The sequence below is a fragment of the Pseudophryne corroboree genome, chromosome 8 (assembly GCF_028390025.1).
Source record: "Pseudophryne corroboree isolate aPseCor3 chromosome 8, aPseCor3.hap2, whole genome shotgun sequence".
NCBI lineage: Eukaryota > Metazoa > Chordata > Amphibia > Anura > Myobatrachidae > Pseudophryne > Pseudophryne corroboree.
In genome coordinates, this window is record NC_086451.1 from 15078978 (window position 1) to 15104479 (window position 25502).

Here is a 25502-nt window from a genome sequence, read left to right on the forward strand (position 1 = left end):
TAATGTGTGTCATATGTGTAAGGGACATTACTGTGTGGTATTATGTGTATAAATGCATTACTAATCTGTGGCATCATGTGTACAAGGTGCTCTACTGTGTGGCGTAACGTATAGAAAGGGCACAACTGTGTGGTCTAATGTGAATAAAGAGCAATATGGTGTGGTGTAATGCGAATAAGGAGCAATATGGTGTGGTGTAATGTGAATAAGGAGCAATATGGTGTGGTGTAATGTGAATAAAGAGCAATATGGTGTGGTGTAATGTGAATAAAGAGCAATATGGTGTGGTGTAATGCGAATAAGGAGCAATTCAGTGTGATGTAATGTGAATAAGGGGCACAATTGTGAGTAACGTTTATAATGTAAAGTGGTACTACTGTGTGATGTAACGTGAATTATGGACACTATTGCATGATGAAATGTAAATAAAGTTGCAGTACTGTGTGGCCTAATTTGAATTGGGGGTACTATTGTGTGGCGATGCCCCTTGCCAGCAAAAACACGCCCCTTTTTGGGTTGTGCGCAGTGTTCCTATTTAAAATATAGGGGGTAGGAACACCAAAATAAGGACTGCTATGGGTGAGGGGTGATGGTGCTGGGAATGGGGTGCAGGGTCAGAGGCGGAACTAGCGGCGGTGCTAGGGGGCACCAGACAAAATCTTGCCTAGGGCATCATATTGGTTAGGGCCGGCTCTGCATCCCAGCATGCCCTGCCACAGTTTTGCTATTAAGGCATGCTAAATCTGAGACAGTGCCTGCTGGGATGTGTAGTTCCACAGCAGCTGGAGGGCCACAGGTTGAAAACTCATGGTCTACAGTATATCTGTGTTTTACAGCGGTTGGTTTATGGTCTCCCAATCTTCAATATTGCATCAGAAAAATGTAAGCCATAAGATCTTAACACTATAGGGGTTATTCAGGTTTGTTAGCAAACCAAAAAAGCACACTAATGGCCAAAACCATGCACTGCAGGTGGGGCAGATGTAACATGTGCAGAGAGAGTTAGATTTGGGTGGGATATATTGTTTCTGTGCAGGGTAAATACTGGCTGCTTTATTTTTACACTGCAATTTACATTTCAGTTTGAATACACCCCACCCAAATGTAACTCTCTCTGCACATGTTACATCTGCCCCGCCTGCAGTGCAGCATGGTTTTGCACATTAGTATGTTCTTCTTGGTTTGCTAACAAATCTGTATACGGCCGTATTATCTTGTAAAGGAAAAGTAAATACTTTAAAAGTGCTTGCCTGACTGACACAGTAATCTTTCAGAGCACGGATCCGGTCTGCTGGTAAGTGCATGCCTGACTGGCGCAGTAATCTTTCAGAGCACGGCTCCTGCCTGCTGGTAAGCGCTTGCCTAACCGTCACAGTAATATTTCAGAGCACGACACCTGCCTGCCCTGCTAGTGATTTCCAGACTGGTGCAGTAATCTTGCAGAGCACGACACCTGCCTGCTGGTAAGCGCTTGCCTAACCGTCACAGTAATATTTCAGAGCACGACACCTGCCTGCCCTGCTAGTGATTTCCAGACTGGTGCAGTAATCTTGCAGAGCACGACACCTGCCTGCTGGTGATTTCCAGACTGGTGCTGTAATCTTGCAGAGCACGACACCTGCCTGCTGGTAAGTGATTTCCAGACTGGTGCTGTAATCTTGCAGAGCACGACACCTGCCTGCTGGTAAGTTGTTTCCAGACTGGTGCAGTAATCTTGCCAAGCACGACACCTGCCTGCTGGTAAGCGCTTGCCTGTCACAGTACTTCTGCAGAGCACAACACTTGCCTGCTGGTAAGTGATTTCCAGACTGGTGCAGTAATCTTGCAGGGCACGGCTCCTGCCTGCTGGTAAGTGATTTCCAGACTGGTGCAGTAATCTTGCAGGGCACGGCACCTGCCTGCTGGTAAGTTGTTTCCAGACTGGTGCAGTAATCTTGCAGAGCACGACACCTGCCTGCTGGTAAGCGCTTGCCTGTCACAGTACTTCTGCAGAGCACAACACTTGCCTGCTGGTAAGTGATTTGCAGACTGGTGCAGTAATCTTGCAGAGCATGGCTCCTGTCTGTTGGTAAGTGCTCATTACTACCAGCTGTTTATATAGCGCTATAATATTACGCAGCACGTTACAGAGAATATTGTCATTGACATCAGTCCCTCCCCATTGGGCGTTTACAATGTAAACTCTCTTTCACACAAATACACAATAGGGTCTATGTGTACCAGCAGCCAATACACCTACCAGTGGAACATAAAGAAATAGCCGCCCACAGTTACATACAGTAATACAGAGGGAGCTGTGCTTCAGTTCCACACAAAATCCAGTACAGGTATCTGGTGGGAATCTCCCCTCCTCCCCCTGAGGCCGGGACCAATCCTGCCATTCATCTGCCGGTCTCAGGTGTCTCTAGACCTCTTACCTGGGAGCTGCGCTCACTCCAGACATGGGCTGCCGTCTCTATATGGAATAACCTTCCACCATGAGCATCCAGAAAGGTGAGCAGGCACTCTGCATCTTGTGAGTCTGATGTGGTGTCTCTTATACAGGGGGAGACTCTGCAAGAACATTATGTAAAGGTGATAACCAGGTGCTTCCCATTCTGCACTGCTAAAGATCCCCAACCTCTGCAGGATATGACCTAGTAAGTCAGGCATTCCCAACTACGGTCCTCAAGGCACACCAACAGTGCAGGTTTTAAGTATATCCCTGGCTCAGCACAGATTGTTAAATCAAATTAACTAAGGTGCTAATTAAGTCACCAGTGGCCAAGCATGGACACATTTAAAACCATGACCGTTGGGGTTCCTTGAGGACTGCGTTTGGGAACCTCTGCCATACAGCATAGAGAGCCCAGGTAGGGTGCTTTGTGTAACAATAGTAAGAAATATTGTACACAATAATACACGCATTGCATTGAAATTAGTTTGCTGATTGTTTCCAGTAATACATTTTTATGCTTACGCCTATTCAAGTTTTTCTACTTTTTTCTTCGTCTTAAATTACATCTGTGTTCGCTTTAATCGCGCCCATATTTAAGGTCTTATTTGCCATTAGGACTGTCACGGCCTGAGGTTATATCTAATATGTGGATAAGGTTTCTTGTTGAACTGGATCTGAAATATGTTTTTGTTCTAGCTCAGCAGTTTAATATCTACCATATCTCACATAAACCTGTATCTTCTGTTATAACGATTGAACGGCTGGACAGCAATTATTAAATAAAAGATGAAACGTAAATTATAGGGACTGCAGGTCGAATTGTCACCGAAGCACAAGCGAACAAGTGAACCACTCTCTATGGGAGTGCGGACGGCCATGGCTAAAATTGCGTCCCTGTTTGGACTTGCGTCTGATTCAGAATCAGGCTGTTTGTGGCGTCATTGTATAATCGCGAGACTGTGTGAGTTATGTCACCGCAGGTATAAATAAACTGATTACACCCATAAGACACAGTATATACGCCTATAGGGTAGATAAAGTGTAACTCCTGACACATACATGAATAGGAGGTTTACACATCTATTTTAGCATATAAGAGAGAGAAAGTGGAGAGAGAGATAAAGTACCGACCAATCAGCTCCTAACTGCCATGTTGCAGTCTGTTTGAAAAATGAGTTAGGAGCTGATTGTTTGGTATTCTATCTCTCTCCACTTTATCTCCCTGCAAGGCTCAGGTGGTCATTCCGAGTTGATCGCTCGCTAGCAGTTTTTAGCAGCCGTGCAAACGCTATGCCGCCTCCCACTGGGAGTGTATTTTAGCTTAGCAGAAGTGCAAACGAAAGGATCGCAGAGCGGCGGCAAAAAAAAATTGTGCAGTTTTAGAGTAGCTCAAAACCCACTCAGCGCTTGCGATCACTTCAGACTGTTCAGTTCCTGTTTGGACATCACAAACATGCCCTGCGTTCGCCCAGCCACGCCTGCGTTTTTCCTGGCACGACTGTGTTTTTTCGAACACTCCCTGAAAACGGTCAGTTGACACCCAGAAACGCCCCCTTCCTGTCAATCACTCTGCGGCCAGCAGTGCGACTGAAAAACTTTGCTATACCCTGTGTGAAACTACATAATTCGATGTATTAGTATGACGTGCATGCGCATTGCGCCGCATACGCAGAAGTGCCTTTTTTTTTGCCTCATCGCTGCACAGCGACTGAATGCAGCTAGCGATCAACTCGGAATGACCACCTCAGTACATAGACCCCAGTGTATGAGCTCAATACTGTAGCTGAATGATCAGATGAATTAAATAAATGACTAACAATACTGTCGCAGAGATATACAGTAGTTAAAACATCTATTAAAAAAGCAGTAACATAATTTAGTTTAATACTCAGCGCTGTTAGGCAATTACACCAGTCTATTAATTAGAACACTTTATATAGACTATACTAGCACAAGGCAGACACATAAATTGCAAATAAAGACAATCATTCAATAACCAAAGCAACATTATTCCAGAACCGTTGCACCATAACTTTGGAGGTGTAATTATCAGGCATATATAAAATCTCTATACAGGACACTGTAGGACTGATTTTAAGTTAGGAGTAAAAAACAAAATCAGAAGGAGTAACTTTGCACCCGGACAAACCATGCCGTCGTACAAGGGGACAAATCAGTAGCGGATCTTGCCACGGACAAGCAGGACTTTTGCCTGGGGCGCCGCCATCCGGAGGGTGCCGCACCATGGCAAGATCCGCTACTGCTGTGCCCCCAGCTGCCCGCTGTGTCCCCCGCTGTGAAGGGAACTAGACGCTACGCGTCTAGTTTCCCTTCGTGGAGAGGACCTTTGCTGTGCGGAGCGCGATGACGTCATCGCGCACTGCACAGCATTGTGGGACTGACACAGACGCTAGGGGTCATAATTGACCTCTAGTGTCTGTCTATGCCAGATCCAAGGAGAGGAGCGGCGCCGGCGGACGTCTGCAGCGGTCTGGAGCGGGGATAGTAAGTATTATTATTTTTTTCTTTTTCTTTTACAGCGGCACTACACTACTGTACAGGGGGCGTAACTGACCACGCCCCCTGTATGAAGCCACGCCCATATTTCACGCCCGGGGCGCCAAAAGGGCAAGAACCGGCCCTGGGATAATTTCTGTATTATATTTGCATGCAGAGTAAATACTGGCTGCTTTTGCATGCAATTCACACATGCTACACAGCTTTATTCACATACTGCAATTTAGAGCTCAGTTAGGACACGCCCCCTCGAAACCTAACTCTAGGCACTGTTACATCTGCCCCACCTGTAGTGCAATGTGGTTTTACGCAGGTTTAAATGTACTACTTTTTTTAGGTTTGCTCCAGCTAGTGATAGCTCTGTACGAGATGAACACCAGGAGGGCGCCTATAGCGCAGTATTTAGAATAAGCTCATTGATCAATTGGAAAGTCAACAATTATGCATTCAGCACAGGTGATGGCAGAGCCGGCCTTAGCTATAGGCAGGCTAGGCATTTCATGCCTAGGGCATCCAAGCATGTCTAGGGGCATCCAAGCATGTCCCTGCAGTATCTCATGCTGGGAGGGACAGTCTGCAAACTAACTGTTACTTTCCAAATGTATTCAATCAGTACTTGTATACACTGCTGTTTACATTTGTCAAATGAAATGCACACTCTCCCTTAAAGTTCTTTAAACTCCCTCCGACATGCTTGAATGCCCCTGACTTGTGAGAACTCAGACAGACAGCAGAAGCCCAGTAAATGCAATTCCTGGACCTGTGTCATTTTCACTGACTATATAAGGTTATTACTGGATGGCTTCTTATGATAACACATGTGTATTTTGGAAGACTGCTTCACAGAAACCTGACATCACCTATACTGCTTGTGCACATGGGGGAGGGGGACCCTGCCATCCGGTGTGTGTCCCTTATCCCTGTGCAAACCCCAGGTGTCTGCAGGGACATAACATGGGCAGTGTTCTCCCCACACTTTATTTCCTAGTCAGTCCATGCTGTAAAATTCCCCTTCCATTATGGCATACCCTGTGAGGTCACATCCCTTGTATGGGTGCCCCTTTAACGGGTGTGAGCGCAAGCACTCGCCCATCCTGCCACCCCCATCTCACAAAATGCAGTCATGGATCCAGGGAGCTGCATGGGCGCACACACTGACTGCAAGCACACCAGCAAGCAAAAATAAGTTATATAAAAATAGCTACTAGTGCTACTAATGTGGGGCATATGTGTAAGGTGCATTACTGTGTGGCATTATGTGTATTATGGGCATCACTGTGTGCCATTATGTAGGGTTGATCTGGCCCACAGTGTACACCCCCCCCGGTGGGCCCCACTTCCTAAGTGTGGCGGGTCAGAGGCAGAAGCAGCGGCGGTGCTAGGGGGCACCAGACAAAATTTTGCCTAAGGCATCAAATTGGCTAGGGCCGGCTCTGGGTGATGGCAATCTTAAATTAAGAGAAAAGTCCAGATGCGGAGCATTCTGTCCCTCCTGGAGAGGGTCGTGTTGGGAGGAATGTATAGGTGAGACAGTTACCAACACACCTGTTGGAAAGCACATAGGAAATCAGCCCGACACAAGCTATAATTAAGTTAAAACAGGGTACATGGGGTCCCTTGTCGGGGGCTGCAGGCTTAAATGCAGTGATTAAAACGGGATCCGGTCTGAAGATCGACAGTGTCTAGGTCGACAATGTTTAGGTCGACCACTATAGGTCGACAGTCACTAGGTCGACATGGATGGAAGGTCGACAGGGTTTCTAGGTCGACATGTGCTAGGTCGACAGGTCTAAAGGTCGACATGAGTTTTTCACATTTTTGGGGGGGATTTTTTCATACTTAACGATCCACCTGGACTACGATTGGAACGGTAAAGTGTGCCGAGCGAAGCGGTAGCGGAGCGAAGGCACCATGCCCGAAGCATGGCGAGCGAACGCGGTGCACTAATTTGGGATCCCGGTCACTCTACGAAGAAAACGACACCATAACAAAAAAATTCCTCATGTCGACCTTTAGACCTGTCGACCTAGTACATGTCGACCTAGAAACCCTGTCGACCTTCCATCCATGTCGACCTAGTGACTGTCGACCTATAGTGGTCGACCTAAACATTGTCGACCTAGACACTGTCGATAAAACGAACCACACCCGATCAAAACATGAACTAAGACTGAACTGTTATTGTTAATATAGTGAGTGCAGAGCCCCTGTGATTTCTATTAAAACAATATGGTCACATACAATGCCGCACCCCAAATCTAGAAATAGGTGAGTGCCGTGGAATAGTGCTTTGTGTGTGTATATATATATATATATATATAATATATATTTCAGTTACTTATATAGCATATAACAAGGGCCGGTGCTAGGGTGTTCGGCGCCCTCCCACACTTTATAAAGGTCAGCTCACGGCTAAGGTGCAATGCCCACAGCAGCAGCGCCGCCTACACACATAATGCCCACAGCAGCAGCGCCGCCTACACACATAATGCCCACAGCAGCAGCATCGCCTACACACATAATGCCCACAGCAGCAGCATCGCCTACACACGCAATGCCCACAGCAGCAGCACCGCCTACACACATAATGCCCACAGCAGCAGCGCCGCCTACACACATAATGCCCACAGCAGCAGCGCCGCCTACACACATAATGCCCACAGCAGCAGCGCCGCCTACACACATAATGCCCACAGCAGCAGCGCTACATACACACATAATGCCCACAGCAGCAGCGCCGCCTACACACATAATGCCCACAGCAGCAGCGCCGCCTACACACATAATGCCCACAACAGCAGCGCCACCTACACACATAATGCCCACAGCAGCAGCGCAGCCTACACACATAATGCCCACAGCAGCAGCGCCGCCTACACACATAATGCCCACAGCAGAACCGCCTACACACATAATGCCCACAGCAGCAGCGCTACATACACACATAATGCCCACAGCAGCAGCACCGCCTACACACATAATGCCCACAGCAGCAGCGCTACATACACACATAATGCCCACAGCAGCAGCACCGCCTACACACATAATGCCCATAGCAGCGCCGCCTACACTCATAATGCCCACAGCAGCAGCGCCACCTACACACATAATGCCCACAGCAGCAGCGCCGCCTACACACATAATGCCCACAGCAGCAGCGTTGCCTACACACACAATGCCCACAGCAGCAGCGTCGCCTACACACATAATGCCCACAGCAGCAGCGCTACATACACACATAATGCCCACAGCAGCAGCACCGCCTACACACATAATGCCCACAGCAGCAGCACCGCCTACACATATAATGCCCACAGCAGCAGCACCGCCTACACACATAATGCCCACAGCAGCAGCACCGCCTACACACATAATGCCCACAGCAGCAGCATCGCCTACACACATAATGCCCACAGCAGCAGCATCACCTACACACATAATGCCCACAGCAGCAGCGCCACCTACACACATAATGCCCACAGCAGCAGCACCGCCTACACACATAATGCCCACAGCAGCAGCGCTACATACACACATAATGCCCACAGCAGCAGCACCGCCTACACACATAATGCCCATAGCAGCGCCGCCTACACTCATAATGCCCACAGCACCAGCGCCACCTACACACATAATGCCCACAGCAGCAGCGCCGCCTACACACATAATGCCCACAGCAGCAGGTTGCCTACACACACAATGCCCACAGCAGCAGCGTCGCCTACACACATAATGCCCACAGCAGCAGCGCTACATACACACATAATGCCCACAGCAGCAGCACCGCCTACACACATAATGCCCACAGCAGCAGCGCCGCCTACACACATAATGCCCACAGCAGAACCGCCTACACACATAATGCCCACAGCAGCAGCGCTAGATACACACATAATGCCCACAGCAGCAGCGCCGCCTACACACATAATGCCCACAGCAGAACCGCCTACACACATAATGCCCACAGCACCAGCGCCACCTACACACATAATGCCCACAGCAGCAGCACCGCCTACACACATAATGCCCACAGCAGCAGCGTTGCCTACACACACAATGCCCACAGCAGCAGCGTCGCCTACACACATAATGCCCACAGCAGCAGCGCTACATACACACATAATGCCCACAGCAGCAGCACCGCCTACACACATAATGCCCACAGCAGCAGCACCGCCTACACACATAATGCCCACAGCAGCAGCATCGCCTACACACATAATGCCCACAGCAGCAGAACCGCCTACACACATAATGCCCACAGCAGCAGCGCTACATACACACATAATGCCCACAGCAGCAGCACCGCCTACACACATAATGCCCACAGCAGCAGCGCTGCATACACACATAATGCCCACAGCAGCAGCACCGCCTACACACATAATGCCCATAGCAGCGCCGCCTACACTCATAATGCCCACAGCACCAGCGCCACCTACACACATAATGCCCACAGCAGCAGCGCCGCCTACACACATAATGCCCACAGCAGCAGCGTTGCCTACACACACAATGCCCACAGCAGCAGCGTCGCCTACACACATAATGCCCACAGCAGCAGCGCTACATACACACATAATGCCCACAGCAGCAGCACCGCCTACACACATAATGCCCACAGCAGCAGCACCGCCTACACACATAATGCCCACAGCAGCAGCGCCGCCTACACACATAATGCCCACAGCAGAACCGCCTACACACATAATGCCCACAGCAGCAGCGCTAGATACACACATAATGCCCACAGCAGCAGCGCCGCCTACACACATAATGCCCACAGCAGAACCGCCTACACAGATAATGCCCACAGCACCAGCGCCACCTACACACATAATGCCCACAGCAGCAGCGCCGCCTACACACATAATGCCCACAGCAGCAGCGTTGCCTACACACACAATGCCCACAGCAGCAGCGTCGCCTACACACATAATGCCCACAGCAGCAGCGCTACATACACACCTAATGCCCACAGCAGCAGCACCGCCTACACACATAATGCCCACAGCAGCAGCACCGCCTACACATATAATGCCCACAGCAGCAGCACCGCCTACACACATAATGCCCACAGCAGCAGCACCGCCTACACACATAATGCCCACAGCAGCAGCGCAGCCTACACACATAATGCCCACAGCAGCAGCGCCGCCTACACACATAATGCCCACAGCAGAACCGCCTACACACATAATGCCCACAGCAGCAGCGCTACAAACACACATAATGCCCATAGCAGCAGCGCCGCCTACACACATAATGCCCACAGCAGAACCGCCTACACACATAATGCCCACAGCAGCAGTGCTACATACACACATAATGCCCACAGCAGCAGCACCGCCTACACACAATGCCCACAGCAGCAGCGCCACCTACACACAATGCCCACAGCAGCAGCACCACCTACACACATAATGCCCACAACAGCAGCACCGCCTACACACATAATGCCCACAGCAGCAGCATCGCCTACACACAGAATGTCCACAGCAGCGCCGCCTACACACATAATGCCCACAGCAGCAGCGCCACCTACGCACATAATGCCCACAGCAGTGCCGCCTACACACATAATGCCCATAGCAGCAGCGCCGCCTACACACATAATGTCCACAGCAGCAGCACCGCCTACACACATAATGCCCACAGCAGCAGCGCCACCTACACACATAATGCCCACAGCAGCAGCGCAGCCTACACACATAATGCCCACAGCAGCAGCGCCGCCTACACACATAATGCCCACAGCAGAACCGCCTACACACATAATGCCCACAGCAGCAGCGCTAGATACACACATAATGCCCACAGCAGCAGCGCCGCCTACACACATAATGCCCACAGCAGAACCGCCTACACACATAATGCCCACAGCAGCAGCGCTACATACACACATAATGCCCACAGCAGCAGCACCGCCTACACACATAATGCCCACAGCAGCAGCGCTACATACACACACAATGCCCACAGCAGCAGCACCGCCTACACACATAATGCCCATAGCAGCGCCGCCTACACTCATAATGCCCACAGCACCAGCGCCACCTACACACATAATGCCCACAGCAGCAGCGCCGCCTACACACATAATGCCCACAGCAGCAGCGCCGCCTACACACATAATGCCCACAGCAGCAGCGTTGCCTACACACATAATGCCCACAGCAGCAGCGTTGCCTACACACATAATGCCCACAGCAGCAGCGCTACATACACACATAATGCCCACAGCAGCAGCACCGCCTACACACATAATGCCCACAGCAGCAGCACCGCCTACACATATAATGCCCACAGCAGCAGCACCGCCTACACACATAATGCCCACAGCAGCAGCATTGCCTACACACGCAATGCCCACAGCAGCGCCGCCTACACACATATTGCCCACAGCAGCAGCGCCACCTACACACATAATGCCCACAGCAGCAGCGTCACCTACACACATAATACCACAGCAGCAGCACCGCCTACACACATAATGCCCACAGCAGCAGCGCCACCTACACACATAATGCCCACAGCAGCAGAACCGCCTACACACATAATGCCCACAGCAGCAGCACCGCCTACACACATAATGCCCACAGCAGCAGCACCGCCTACACACATAATGCCCACAGCAGCAGCGCTACATACACACATAATGCCCACAGCAGCAGCACCGCCTACACACATAATGCCCACAGCAGCAGCAGCGCTACATACACACACAATGCCCACAGCAGCAGCGTCGCCTACACACATAATGCACACAGCAGCAGCGTCGCCTACACACATAATGCCCACAGCAGCAGCGCCGCCTACACACATAATGCCCACAGCAGCAGCATTGCCTACACACACAATGCCCACAGCAGCAGCGCCGCCTACACACATAATGCCCACAGCAGCAGCGCCGCCTACACACATAATGCCCACAGCAGCGCCGCCTACACACATAATGCCCACAGCAGCAGCGCTACATACACACATAATGCCCACAGCAGCAGAACCGCCTACACACATAATGCACACAGCAGCAGAACCGCCTACACACATAATGCCCACAGCAGCAGCACCGCCTACACACATAATGCCCACAGCAGCAGCGTTGCCTACACACATAATGCCCACAGCAGCAGCGCCACCTACACACATAATGCCCACAGCAGCAGCACCGCCTACACACATAATGCCCACAGCAGCAGCATTGCCTACACACATAATGCCCACAGCAGCAGCACCGCCTACACACATAATGCCCACAGCAGCAGCGCTACATACACACATAATGCCCACAGCAGCAGCACCGCCTACACACATAATGCCCACAGCAGCAGCAGCGCTACATACACACATAATGCCCACAGCAGCACCACCTACACACATAATGCACACAGCAGCAACAGCGCTACATACACACATAATGCCCACAGCAGCAGCACCGCCTACACACATAATGCACACAGCAGCAACAGCGCTACATACACACATAATGCCCACAGCAGCAGCGTTGCCTACACACATAATGCACACAGCAGCAGCGCTGCCTACATACATAATGCCCACAGCAGCAGCATTGCCTACACACACAATGCCCACAGCAGCAGCGTCGCCTACACACACAATGCACACAGCAGCAGCGTCACCTACACACATAATGCCCACAGCAGCAGCACCACCTACACACATAATGCCCACAACAGCAGCACCGCCTACACACATAATGCCCACAGCAGCAGCATCGCCTACACACAGAATGTCCACAGCAGCGCCGCCTACACACATAATGCCCACAGCAGCAGCGCCACCTACGCACATAATGCCCACAGCAGTGCCGCCTACACACATAATGCCCATAGCAGCAGCGCCGCCTACACACATAATGTCCACAGCAGCAGCACCGCCTACACACATAATGCCCACAGCAGCAGCGCCACCTACACACATAATGCCCACAGCAGCAGCGCAGCCTACACACATAATGCCCACAGCAGCAGCGCCGCCTACACACATAATGCCCACAGCAGAACCGCCTACACACATAATGCCCACAGCAGCAGCGCTAGATACACACATAATGCCCACAGCAGCAGCGCCGCCTACACACATAATGCCCACAGCAGAACCGCCTACACACATAATGCCCACAGCAGCAGCGCTACATACACACATAATGCCCACAGCAGCAGCACCGCCTACACACATAATGCCCACAGCAGCAGCGCTACATACACACACAATGCCCACAGCAGCAGCACCGCCTACACACATAATGCCCATAGCAGCGCCGCCTACACTCATAATGCCCACAGCACCAGCGCCACCTACACACATAATGCCCACAGCAGCAGCGCCGCCTACACACATAATGCCCACAGCAGCAGCGCCGCCTACACACATAATGCCCACAGCAGCAGCGTTGCCTACACACATAATGCCCACAGCAGCAGCGTTGCCTACACACATAATGCCCACAGCAGCAGCGCTACATACACACATAATGCCCACAGCAGCAGCACCGCCTACACACATAATGCCCACAGCAGCAGCACCGCCTACACATATAATGCCCACAGCAGCAGCACCGCCTACACACATAATGCCCACAGCAGCAGCATTGCCTACACACGCAATGCCCACAGCAGCGCCGCCTACACACATATTGCCCACAGCAGCAGCGCCACCTACACACATAATGCCCACAGCAGCAGCGTCACCTACACACATAATACCACAGCAGCAGCACCGCCTACACACATAATGCCCACAGCAGCAGCGCCACCTACACACATAATGCCCACAGCAGCAGAACCGCCTACACACATAATGCCCACAGCAGCAGCACCGCCTACACACATAATGCCCACAGCAGCAGCACCGCCTACACACATAATGCCCACAGCAGCAGCGCTACATACACACATAATGCCCACAGCAGCAGCACCGCCTACACACATAATGCCCACAGCAGCAGCAGCGCTACATACACACACAATGCCCACAGCAGCAGCGTCGCCTACACACATAATGCACACAGCAGCAGCGTCGCCTACACACATAATGCCCACAGCAGCAGCGCCGCCTACACACATAATGCCCACAGCAGCAGCATTGCCTACACACACAATGCCCACAGCAGCAGCGCCGCCTACACACATAATGCCCACAGCAGCAGCGCCGCCTACACACATAATGCCCACAGCAGCGCCGCCTACACACATAATGCCCACAGCAGCAGCGCTACATACACACATAATGCCCACAGCAGCAGAACCGCCTACACACATAATGCACACAGCAGCAGAACCGCCTACACACATAATGCCCACAGCAGCAGCACCGCCTACACACATAATGCCCACAGCAGCAGCGTTGCCTACACACATAATGCCCACAGCAGCAGCGCCACCTACACACATAATGCCCACAGCAGCAGCACCGCCTACACACATAATGCCCACAGCAGCAGCATTGCCTACACACATAATGCCCACAGCAGCAGCACCGCCTACACACATAATGCCCACAGCAGCAGCGCTACATACACACATAATGCCCACAGCAGCAGCACCGCCTACACACATAATGCCCACAGCAGCAGCAGCGCTACATACACACATAATGCCCACAGCAGCACCACCTACACACATAATGCACACAGCAGCAACAGCGCTACATACACACATAATGCCCACAGCAGCAGCACCGCCTACACACATAATGCACACAGCAGCAACAGCGCTACATACACACATAATGCCCACAGCAGCAGCGTTGCCTACACACATAATGCACACAGCAGCAGCGCTGCCTACATACATAATGCCCACAGCAGCAGCATTGCCTACACACACAATGCCCACAGCAGCAGCGTCGCCTACACACACAATGCACACAGCAGCAGCGTCACCTACACACATAATGCCCACAACAGCAGCGCCGCCTATACACATAATGCCCACAGCAGCAGCGCCGCCTACACACACATTGCCCACAGCAGCAGCGTCACCTACACACATAATGCCCACAACAGCAGCGCCGCCTATACACATAATGCCCACAGCAGCAGCGCCGCCTACACACACAATGCCCACAGCAGCAGCGTCACCTACACACATAATGCCCACAGCAGCAATGCCTACACACATAATGCCCCTACCTCTCCCAGAAAACGGTCAGTTGACACCCATAAACGCCCTCTTCCTGTCAATCTACTTGCGATCGGTTGTACGAATGGATTAGTCGCTAGAAGCATTGCACAGCAACGATGCTGTTTGTACCCGTATGACGCGCGTGCGCACTGCGGTGCATGCGCAGTTGTAACCTGATCGCTGCAAAAAACGTCAGCGAGCGATCAACTCGGAATGAGGGCCATAATACAGAGTATGTAAGTAATACAGCAATAGACAATCCACACAGACATAAAAGAAAACATTGAGCACACAGAAAGTATAATACAGGATTGGTGTAGGCATTTTGGGTAATAACTTCCAAGGGTTGTGTATTCCACCCTCACATGTACCAAGTGTGGCAGCCATCTTGGGCGCACTGCGTAGGATCACCCTGGGTGGAATAGTCTCCCCCTAGAAGAGATGACACGAAATCAGACTTGCCGACTTTCAGGCTTGACAGGGTGCGGGGCTATAAAATAAAGGGGGGGTCTGGGTGGTCATGCCCCCCCATGCAATACCCACATTACATGCATTGCAAAGCGGGGGTGAGGCTAAGATGACGCGATTTACCGTGAATAACCGGATATAACCATATTGTAAGTTTTACTTCAGAATGTAATTATGCTGTAAGATTTACCCTTATCAAGTCTGGAAGTTTGGATAATGAAAATACACAGGGGACTATTATCGCGTTTTGCCCCAATAAATGGAATCTCTCAGCGCCACTGTTATGTATAATAGTTTGCTCAGCAATGTAAAGCAATATGCTGCACTGGCTTACACAGCGTGACCTTATCGGGGCCCAGCGTGACCTGGGCTGTCGCCGTTATCAGTGAGGTAATAAATGAAAGGGCAGCACATACATCATAAAGCTATATATAGGCTTTCTGGTGGCCATATCGCACATCATTTATCATGTTGTAAGGCGGGGTCAGATACCTGCTATTGCACAGGCTAGTTTAAAAAAAAAAAAAAAAAAATTGTCCAAAGTAATCTGGATTATGCGAGTCAGACCTACTGTCACAGCGACTCGGACCCTGGTGCTCACTTTCTGGCTCCAGTGGCACTGGCTTCCGGGGATTCCAGGCAGGTAGCGGGTGGGAGGTCCCCGGTGTGTTTCCATCCGTGTTCCTGTCCTGCAGTTGTTGCTCCTGTGTCTGCATGTCGTTAAGCGTACTCAGTGTCGGCTCCAGTGCATACCAGCCCCTGCACCTGGGGGGTGTGGTATTGAAAGTCGACAGTAACTAGGTCAACAATGTCTAGTTCGACCACTATTGGTCGACAGTAACTAGGTCGACAGGGTGTCTAGGTGGACAGGGTCTTTAGGTCGACATGTTCTAGGTCGACAGGTCAAAAGGTCGACATGAGTTTTTAATGTTATTTTGGTGTCGTTTTCTTCGTAGAGTGACCGGGAACCCCAATTAGTGCACCGCGTCCCCTCGCATGGTGCCTTCGCTCCGCTACTGCTTCGCTCGGCACAGATTACCGTTCCAATCGTAGTCCACGTGGATCATTAAGTATGAAAAGGTTCAAAAAAAGAAAAACATTGTGAAAAACTCATGTCGACCTTTTGACCTGTCGACCTAGAACATGTCGACCTAAAGAACCTGTCGACCTAGACACCCTGTCGACCTAGTTACCGTCGACCAATAGTGGTCGACCTAGACATTGTCGACCTAGTTACTGTCGACTTTCAATCCGGATCCCGTACCTGGGAACCCAGACTGAGGGACGCGACCTGAGTGTCGGGTGTAGCTAAATCCAAACCTCCTTGCGGCGGTCCCTGGTAAAAATCACATTAGACTCTGCGCCTCAGATCAGGGTCTCCGCCAATCCAACGGTACAGGTCCACATCCACAATCCATCCGTGACTTTTTGTGACACCTACATTTCGGTGACTGTCCCGACAGCATAGACTTTTAGGTTTCTTTCCAGGGTGTTTTTAGTGGGATTGGGTAATAACTAGTGATGTGCACCGGACATTTTTCGGGTTTTGGTTTTGGATTCGGTTCCGCGGCCGTGTTTTGGATTCGGACGCGTTTTGGCAAAACCTCACCGAAAATTTTTTGTCTGATTCGGGTGTGTTTTGGATTCGGGTGTTTTTTTCAAAAAACCCTAAAAAAACAGCTTAAATCATAGAATTTGGGGGTCATTTTGATCCCATAGTATTATTAACCTCAATTACCATAATTTTCACTCATTTCCAGTCTATTCTGAACACCTCACAATATTATTTTTAGTCCTAAAATTTGCACAGAGGTCGCTGGATGGCTAAGCTAAGCGACACAAGTGGCCGACACAAACACCTGGCCCATCTAGGAGTGGCACTGCAGTGTCAGGCAGGATGGCACTTCAAAAAAATAGTCCCCAAACAGCACATGATGCAAAGAAAAAAAGAGGCGCACCAAGGTCGCTGTGTGACTAAGCTAAGCGACACAAGTGGCCGACACAAACACCTGGCCCATCTAGGAGTGGCACTGCAGTGTCAGACAGGATGGCACTTCAAAAAAATTGTCCCCAAACAGCACATGATGCAAAGAAAAATGAAAGAAAAAAGAGGTGCAAGATGGAATTGTCATTGGGCCCTCCCACCCACCCTTATGTTGTATAAACAGGACATGCACACTTTAACGAACCCATCATTTCAGCGACAGGGTCTGCCACACGACTGTGACTAAAATGACTGGTTGGTTTGGGCCCCCACCAAAAAAGAAGCAATCAATCTCTCCTTGCACAAACTGGCTCTACAGAGGCAAGATGTCCTCCTCATCATCATCCTCCGATTCCTCACCCCTTTCACTGTGTACATCCCCCTCCTCACAGATTATTAATTCGTCCTCACTGGAATCCACCATCTCAGATCCCTGTGTACTTTCTGGAGGCAATTGCTGGTGAATGTCTCCACGGAGGAATTGATTATAATTCATTTTGATGAACATCATCTTCTCCACATTTTCTGGAAGTAACCTCGTACGCCGAGTGCTGACAAGGTGAGCGGCTGCACTAAACACTCTTTCGGAGTACACACTGGAGGGAGGGCAACTTAGGTAGAATAAAGCCAGTTTGTGCAAGGGCCTCCAAATTGCCTCTTTTTCCTGACAGTATACGTACGGACTGTCTGACGTGCCTACTTGGATGCGGTCACTCATATAATCCTCCACCATTCTTTCAATGGTGAGAGAATCATATGCAGTGATAGTAGACGACATGTCAGTAATCGTTGGCAGGTCCTTCAGTCCGGACCAGATGTCAGCACTCGCTCCATCCACAAGTCCCACATGCCAAGCGGAATCGCTCTGTTTTAGCTCCTCCTTCAATGTCTCCAGCTTCTTCTGCAAAAGCCTGATGAGGGGAATGACCTGACTCAGGCTGGCAGTGTCTGAACTGACTTCACGTGTGGCAAGTTCAAAGGGTTGCAGAATCTTGCATAACGTTGAAATCATTCTCCACTGCGCTTGAGTCAGGTGCATTCCCCCTCATTTGCCTATATCGTGGGCAGATGTATAGGCTTGAATGGCCTTTTGCTGCTCCTCCATCCTCTGAAGCATACAGAGGGTTGAATTCCACCTCGTTACCACCTCTTGCTTCAGATGATGGCAGGGCAGGTTCAGGATTGTTTGGTGGTGCTCCAGTCTTCTGTACGCGGTGGCTGAATGCTGAAAGTGGGCCGCAATTCTTCGGGCCACCGACAGCATCTATTGCACGCCCCTGTCTTTTTTTAAATAATTCTGCACCACCAAATTCAATGTATGTGCAAAACATGGGATGTGCTGGAATTTGCCCAGATGTAATGCACGCACAATATTGCTGGCGTTGTCCGATGTCACAAATCCCCAGGAGAGTCCAATTGGGGTAAGCCATTCTGCGATGATCTTCCTCAGTTTCCGTAAGAGGTTGTCAGCTGTATGCCTCTTCTGTAAAGCGGTGATACAAAGCATAGCCTGCCTAGGAACGAGTTGGCGTTTGCGAGATGCTGCTACTGGTGCCGCCGCTGCTGTTCTTGCTGCGGGAGGCAATACATCTACCCAGTGGGCTGTCACAGTCATATAGTCCTGAGTCTGCCCTGCTCCACTTGTCCACATGTCCGTGGTTAAGTGGACATTGGGTACAACTGCATTTTTTAGGACACTGGTGACTCTTTTTCTGAGGTCTGTGTACATTTTCGGTATCGCCTGCCTAGAGAAATGGAACCTAGATGGTATTTGGTACCGGGGACACAGTACCTCAATCAAGTCTCTAGTTGCCTCTGAATTAACGGTGGATACCGGAACCACGTTTCTCACCGCCCAGGCTGCCAAGGCCTGAGTTATCTGCTTTTCAGCAGGATGACTGCTGTGATATTTCATCTTCCTCGCAAAGGACTGTTGGACAGTCAATTGCTTACTGGAAGTAGTACAAGTGGTCTTCCGACTTCCCCTCTGGGATGACGATCGACTCCCAGCAGCAACAACAGCAGCAGTAGGCGTTACACTCAAGGATGCATCGGAGGAATCCCAGGCAGGAGAGGACTCGTCAGACTTGCCAGTGACATGGCCTGCAGGACTATTGGCTTTCCTGGGTAAGGAGGAAATTGACACTGAGGGAGTTGGTGGTGTGGTTTGCAGGAGCTTGGTTACAAGAGGAAGGGATTTAGTGGTCAGTGGACTGCTTCCGCTGTCATCCAAAGTTTTTGAACTTGTCACTGACTTATGATGAATGCGCTGCAGGTGACGTATAAGGGAGGATGTTCCGAGGTGGTTAACGTCCTTACCCCTACTTATTACAGCTTGACAAAGGCAACACACGGCTTGACACCTGTTGTCCGCATTTGTGTTGAAATAATTCCATACCGAAGAGCTGATTTTTTTTGTATTTTGACCAGGCATGTCAATGGCCATATTCCTCCCACGGACAACAGGTGTCTCCCCGGGTGCCTGACTTAAACAAACCACCTCACCATCAGAATCCTCCTTGTCAATTTCCTCCCCAGCGCCAGCAACACCCATATCCTCATCCTGGTGTACTTCAACAGTGACATCTTCAATTTGACTATCAGGAACTGGACTGCGGGTGCTCCTTCCAGCACTTGCAGGGGGCGTGCAAATGGTGGAAGGCGCAAGCTCTTCCCGTCCAGTGTTGGGAAGGTCAGGCATCGCAACCGACACAATTGGACTCTCCTTGGGGATTTGTGATTTAGAAGAACGCACAGTTCTTTGCTGTGCTTTTGCCAGCTTAAGTCTTTTCATTTTTCTTGCGAGAGGATGAGTGCTTCCATCCTCATGTGAATCTGAACCACTAGCCATGAACATAGGCCAGGGCCTCAGCCGTTCCTTGCCACTCCGTGTCGTAAATGGCATATTGGCAAGTTTACGCTTCTCATCAGACGCTTTCAATTTTGATTTTTGGGTCATTTTACTGAACTTTTGTTTTTTGGATTTTACATGCTCTCTACTATGACATTGGGCATCGGCCTTGGCAGACGACGTTGATGGCATTTCATCGTCTCGGCCATGACTAGTGGCAGCAGCTTCAGCACGAGGTGGAAGTGGATCTTGATCTTTCCCTATTTTAACCTCCACATTTTTGTTCTCCATTTTTTAATGTGTGGAATTATATGCCAGTATCAATAGCAATTGCCTACTACTATATATACTGCGCACAACTAAAATGCACCACAGGTATAGAATGTAGATGGATAGTATACTTAATGACGACACAGAGGTAGGTACAGCAGTGGCCTTCCGTACCGTACTGCTATATATACTGGTGGTCACTGTGTCAGCAAACTGCAAAACTAAAATGCACCACAGGTATAGAATGTAGATGGATAGTATACTTAATGACGACACAGAGGTAGGTATAGCAGTGGCCTACCGTACTGCTATATATACTGGTGGTCACTGTGTCAGCAAACTGCAAAACTAAAATGCACCACAGGTATAGAATGTAGACCAGAGGTTCTCAAACTCTGCCCTCGGGGGCACACACAGTGCATGTTTTGCAGGTAACCCAGCAGGTGCACAGGTGTATTAATTACTCACTGACACATTTTAAAAGGTCCACAGGTGGAGCTAATTATTTCACTTGCGATTCTGTGAGGAGACCTGCAAAACATGCACTGTGTGTGCCCCGAGGACCGAGTTTGAGAACCTCTGATGTAGACTGATAGTATACTTAATGACGACACAGAGGTAGGTACAGCAGTGGCCTTCCGTACCGTACTGCTATATATACTGGTGGTCACTGTGTCATCAAACTGCACAACTGAAATGCACCACAGGTATAGAATCTAGATGGATAGTATACTTGACGACACAGAGGTAGGTACAGCAGTGGCCTACTGTACCGTAATGCTATATATTATATACTGGTGGTCACTGGTCAGCAAAACTCTGCACTGTACTCCTCCTATATAATATTATACTGGTGGTCCCCAGTCCCCACAATAAAGCAGCACACTGAGCACAGATATGGAGTGTTTTTTCAGGCAGACAACGTATACTGGTGGTCACTGTCAGCAAAACTCTGCACTGTACTCCTGCTATATAATACAGCTGCTCCCCAGTCCCCACAATTAAGCAGTGTGAGCACAGATCTATGCAGCACACTGAGCACAGATAAGGAGCTTTTTTTTTCAGGCAGAGAACGGATAAAACTGGTGGTCACTGATCAGCAAAACTCTGCACTGTACTCCTCCTATATTATACAGCTGCTCCCCAGTCCTCCCCACAATTAAGCAATAAAGCACAATCAAGTTCAACAATAACGGAGAGGACGACAGCCACGTCCTCTTCCTAACATTTCCAATGCACGAGTGAAAATGGCGGCGACGCGCGGCTGCTTATATAGAATCCGAATCTCGCGAGAATCCGACAGCGGGATGATGACGTTCGGGCGCGCACGGGTTACCCGAGCCATACGGGAAAAGGGTCTTTTAACTGACTTTCGGACAGGTTTTTCTACGTGTGTGTGTGTGTGTGTGTGTGTGTGTGTGTAAGTCTAATAGTAAATTCCTCCATGGTTTTAGAGAATCCCGCAACCCCTTCTAAATGTTGTTTGCGGGACTACAGCAATTATCTGGATAAATTAGCAAAGGCACTCTGCCACAAACTAGACGAACCACTGCTCCCAGCCTGTGCGTCCAGTTCTAAACATGTACTGCCCACACGTGCTCTTTTTGTCACATCTTGTACAAACAAGACATTTTTGTGGGTTTGGATGGTGGTTTAGAAGCCATGTTTAAAGTACACGTACACCCACACACACACCACAATAAGCAGTCCTGTCACTCTATTGAGTTAGAAGGAGACAGACTGTAGGGAGAAGGGAGTAAATAAAAACTAGGGAGTACACAGCTGGATTTGTGAAGAACCTGTGAAAAAATCAGTGTCTATGAAATTAAAAGTACCAGTACAAACCCCACACCACCACTGTACTTGCAGGATGAATCAGGCTTGTGAATTCTTTTCTCATTCTCTGATGCCTCTCTTGCCGGACCTGTCAGCAGAGCCCTTGAGAGATAGTCTAATTCCACAGGTTCTCAAACTCTGTCCTCAGGACCCCACACGATTCATGTTTTGCAGGTCGCCTGTAGATTTTTAAAATGTGACAGTTGGTGATACACAGTGCAGCTGCCGGGTGACATGGAAAACGGGAACCGCGTGGGGTCCTGAGGACCGAGTTTGAGAACCACTGCGGGTCTAAGTGAGGGCAGTGTTTTAATTTCCTCCCCCTGCTATTCCCACCCGCTGCTGAGCGCGCCTGTATCATCTAAAATGGCCGCTGCTTCAATTTTTGGAGCACATCATTAAATCTAACTAAACAATGTGGGGAAATGCCTAAGCCGGACGGAAGCGGTTCCCTATGGTTCCCATACCTCAGAGCCGCTCCGTCCGTCTCGTCCATGATCGGCGTCTCCCGCGGCATCCCCAGCGCTGAATTCCGCCATTACTGAGTGGCAGGAACTGCGCGCAGCCTGCGCGCAGCCTGCTCTCCGCGTCTCTGGCAGTGTAACCTGACCGGAGACGCCGCACTACCCTGTCGCTGCTATGTGGTAGGAGATAACCTGCACGGGTCACCAGGTGGGCGTTCTCTATTAAACACCCCTGACGCTGCAGGGGAAGGGTGTGGTAAATACTCACAAAGCTCCTCAAGTGATCAGCGGATCCCTTGTCACAGGATCTTGGTCACTTACTCAGCCAAGCAACTTGCACACCTTGGTCTCACCCTTTATTGGGTGGGAGAAGGCTACTGCATACCTTCCAACATGACCCTCTCCAGGAGGGACACAATGTTCTGCTCCTGGATTTCTCTCTTAATTTGTGATTGACATCACCTCTGTTGAACAGGTAATGGATAAGAAAGGTGTTTCAGCACAGGTGATGGTAATCATACAGTAAGAGGGAAGAGCAGGAGCAGTGCATTGTGTCCTCCTGGAGAGGTCATGTTGGGAGGTATGACATAGGTATGAGCACTGGGTCAGTATTAGGGTACAGCACAGGTGATGGTAATCATACAGTAAGAGGGACAGGCAGGAGCAGAGCATTGTGTCCTCCTGGAGAGGTCATGTTGGGAGGTATGACATAGGTATGAGCACTGGGTCAGTATTAGGGTACAGCACAGGTGATGGTAATCATACAGTAAGAGGGGAGAGCAGGAGCAGAGCATTGTGTTCTCCTGGAGAGGGTCGTGTTGGGAGGTATGACATAGGTATGAGCACTGGGTCAGTATTAGGGTACAGCACAGGTGATGCTAATCATACAGTAAGAGGGAAGAGCAGGAGTAGAGCATTGTGTCCTCCTGGAGAGGACATGTTGGGAGGTATGACATAGGTATGAGCACTGGATCAGTATTAGGGTACAGCACAGGTGATGGTAATCATACAGTAAGAGGGAAGAGCAGGAGTAGAGCATTGTGTCCTCCTGGAGAGGTCATGTTGGGAGGTATGACATAGGTATGAGCACTGGGTCAGTATTAGGGTACAGCACAGGTGATGGTAATCATACAGTAAGAGGGAAGAGCAGGAGCAGAGCATTGTGTCCTCCTGGAGAGGTCATGTTGGGAGGTATGAGCACTGGGTCAGTATTAGGGTACAGCACAGGTGATGGTAATCATACAGTAAGAGGGGAGAGCAGGAGCAGAGCATTGTCTTCTCCTGGAGAGGGTCATGTTGGGAGGTATGACATAGGTATGAGCACTGGGTCAGTATTAGGGTACAGCACAGGTGATGCTAATCATACAGTAAGAGGGAAGAGCAGGAGTAGAGCATTGTGTCCTCCTGGAGAGGACATGTTGGGAGGTATGACATAGGTATGAGCACTGGATCAGTATTAGGGTACAGCACAGGTGATGGTAATCATACAGTAAGAGGGAAGAGCAGGAGCAGAGCATTGTGTCCTCCTGGAGAGGTCATGTTGGGAGGTATGACATAGGTATGAGCACTGGGTCAGTATTAGGGTACAGCACAGGTGATGGTAATCATACAGTAAGAGGGAAGAGCAGGAGCAGAGCATTGTGTGCTCCTGGAGAGGTCATGTTGGGAGGTATGACATAGGTATGAGCACTGGGTCAGTATTAGGGTACAGCACAGGTGATAATAATCATACAGTAAGAGGGAAGAGCAGGAGCAGAGCATTGTGTCCTCCTGGAGAGGTCATGTTGGGAGGTATGACATAGGTATAAGCACTGGGTCAGTATTAGGGTACAGCACAGGTGATGGTAATCATACAGTAAGAGGGAAGAGCAGGAGCAGAGCATTGTGTCCTCCTGGAGAGGGTCATGTTGGGAGGTATGACATAGGTATGAGCACTGGGTCAGTATTAGGGTACAGCACAGGTGATGGTAATCATACAGTAAGAGGGAATAGCAGGAGCAGAGCATTGTGTGCTCCTGGAGAGGTCATGTTGGGAGGTATGACATAGGTATGAGCACTGGGTCAGTATTAGGGTACAGCACAGGTGATGGTAATCATACAGTAAGAGGGAAGTGCAGGAGCAGAGCATTGTGTCCTCCTGGAGAGGGTCATGTTGGGAGGTATGACATACGTATGAGCACGGGGTCAGTATTAGGGTACAGCACAGGTGATGGTAATCATACAGTAAGAGGGGAGAGCAGGAGCAGAGCATTGTGTCCTCCTGGAGAGGTCATGTTGGGAGGTATGACACAGGTATGAGCACTGGGTCAGTATTAGGGTACAGCACAGGTGATGGCAATCATACAGTAAGAGGGAAGAGCAGGAGCAGAGCATTGTGTCCTCCTGGAGAGGTCATGTTGGGAGGTATGACATAGGTATGAGCACTGGATCAGTATTAGGGTACAGCACAGGTGATGGCAATCATACAGTAAGAGGGAAGAGCAGGAGCAGAGCATTGTGTGCTCCTGGAGAGGTCATGTTGGGAGGT

General features: G+C 50.0%; 1 protein-coding gene across 2 annotated transcripts in view; it reads left to right on the forward strand.

Annotated features, from left to right (window-relative positions):
• The first annotated feature begins 2291 nt into the window (after positions 1–2291).
• The window catches only part of LOC134948139 (histo-blood group ABO system transferase-like), a 48562-nt gene continuing 25351 nt past the window's right edge, over positions 2292–25502 (forward strand). The window contains exon 1 of one of the 2 annotated variants that reach the window (XM_063935946.1): positions 2292–2493. In XM_063935946.1, coding sequence (XP_063792016.1) covers positions 2478–2493 — 16 coding nt within the window. In that variant the 5' untranslated portion in view covers positions 2292–2477. Of the gene's footprint in view, positions 2494–2760; positions 2853–25502 lie in introns of those variants that run through there. The other variant, XM_063935947.1, reaches the window with a different exon arrangement.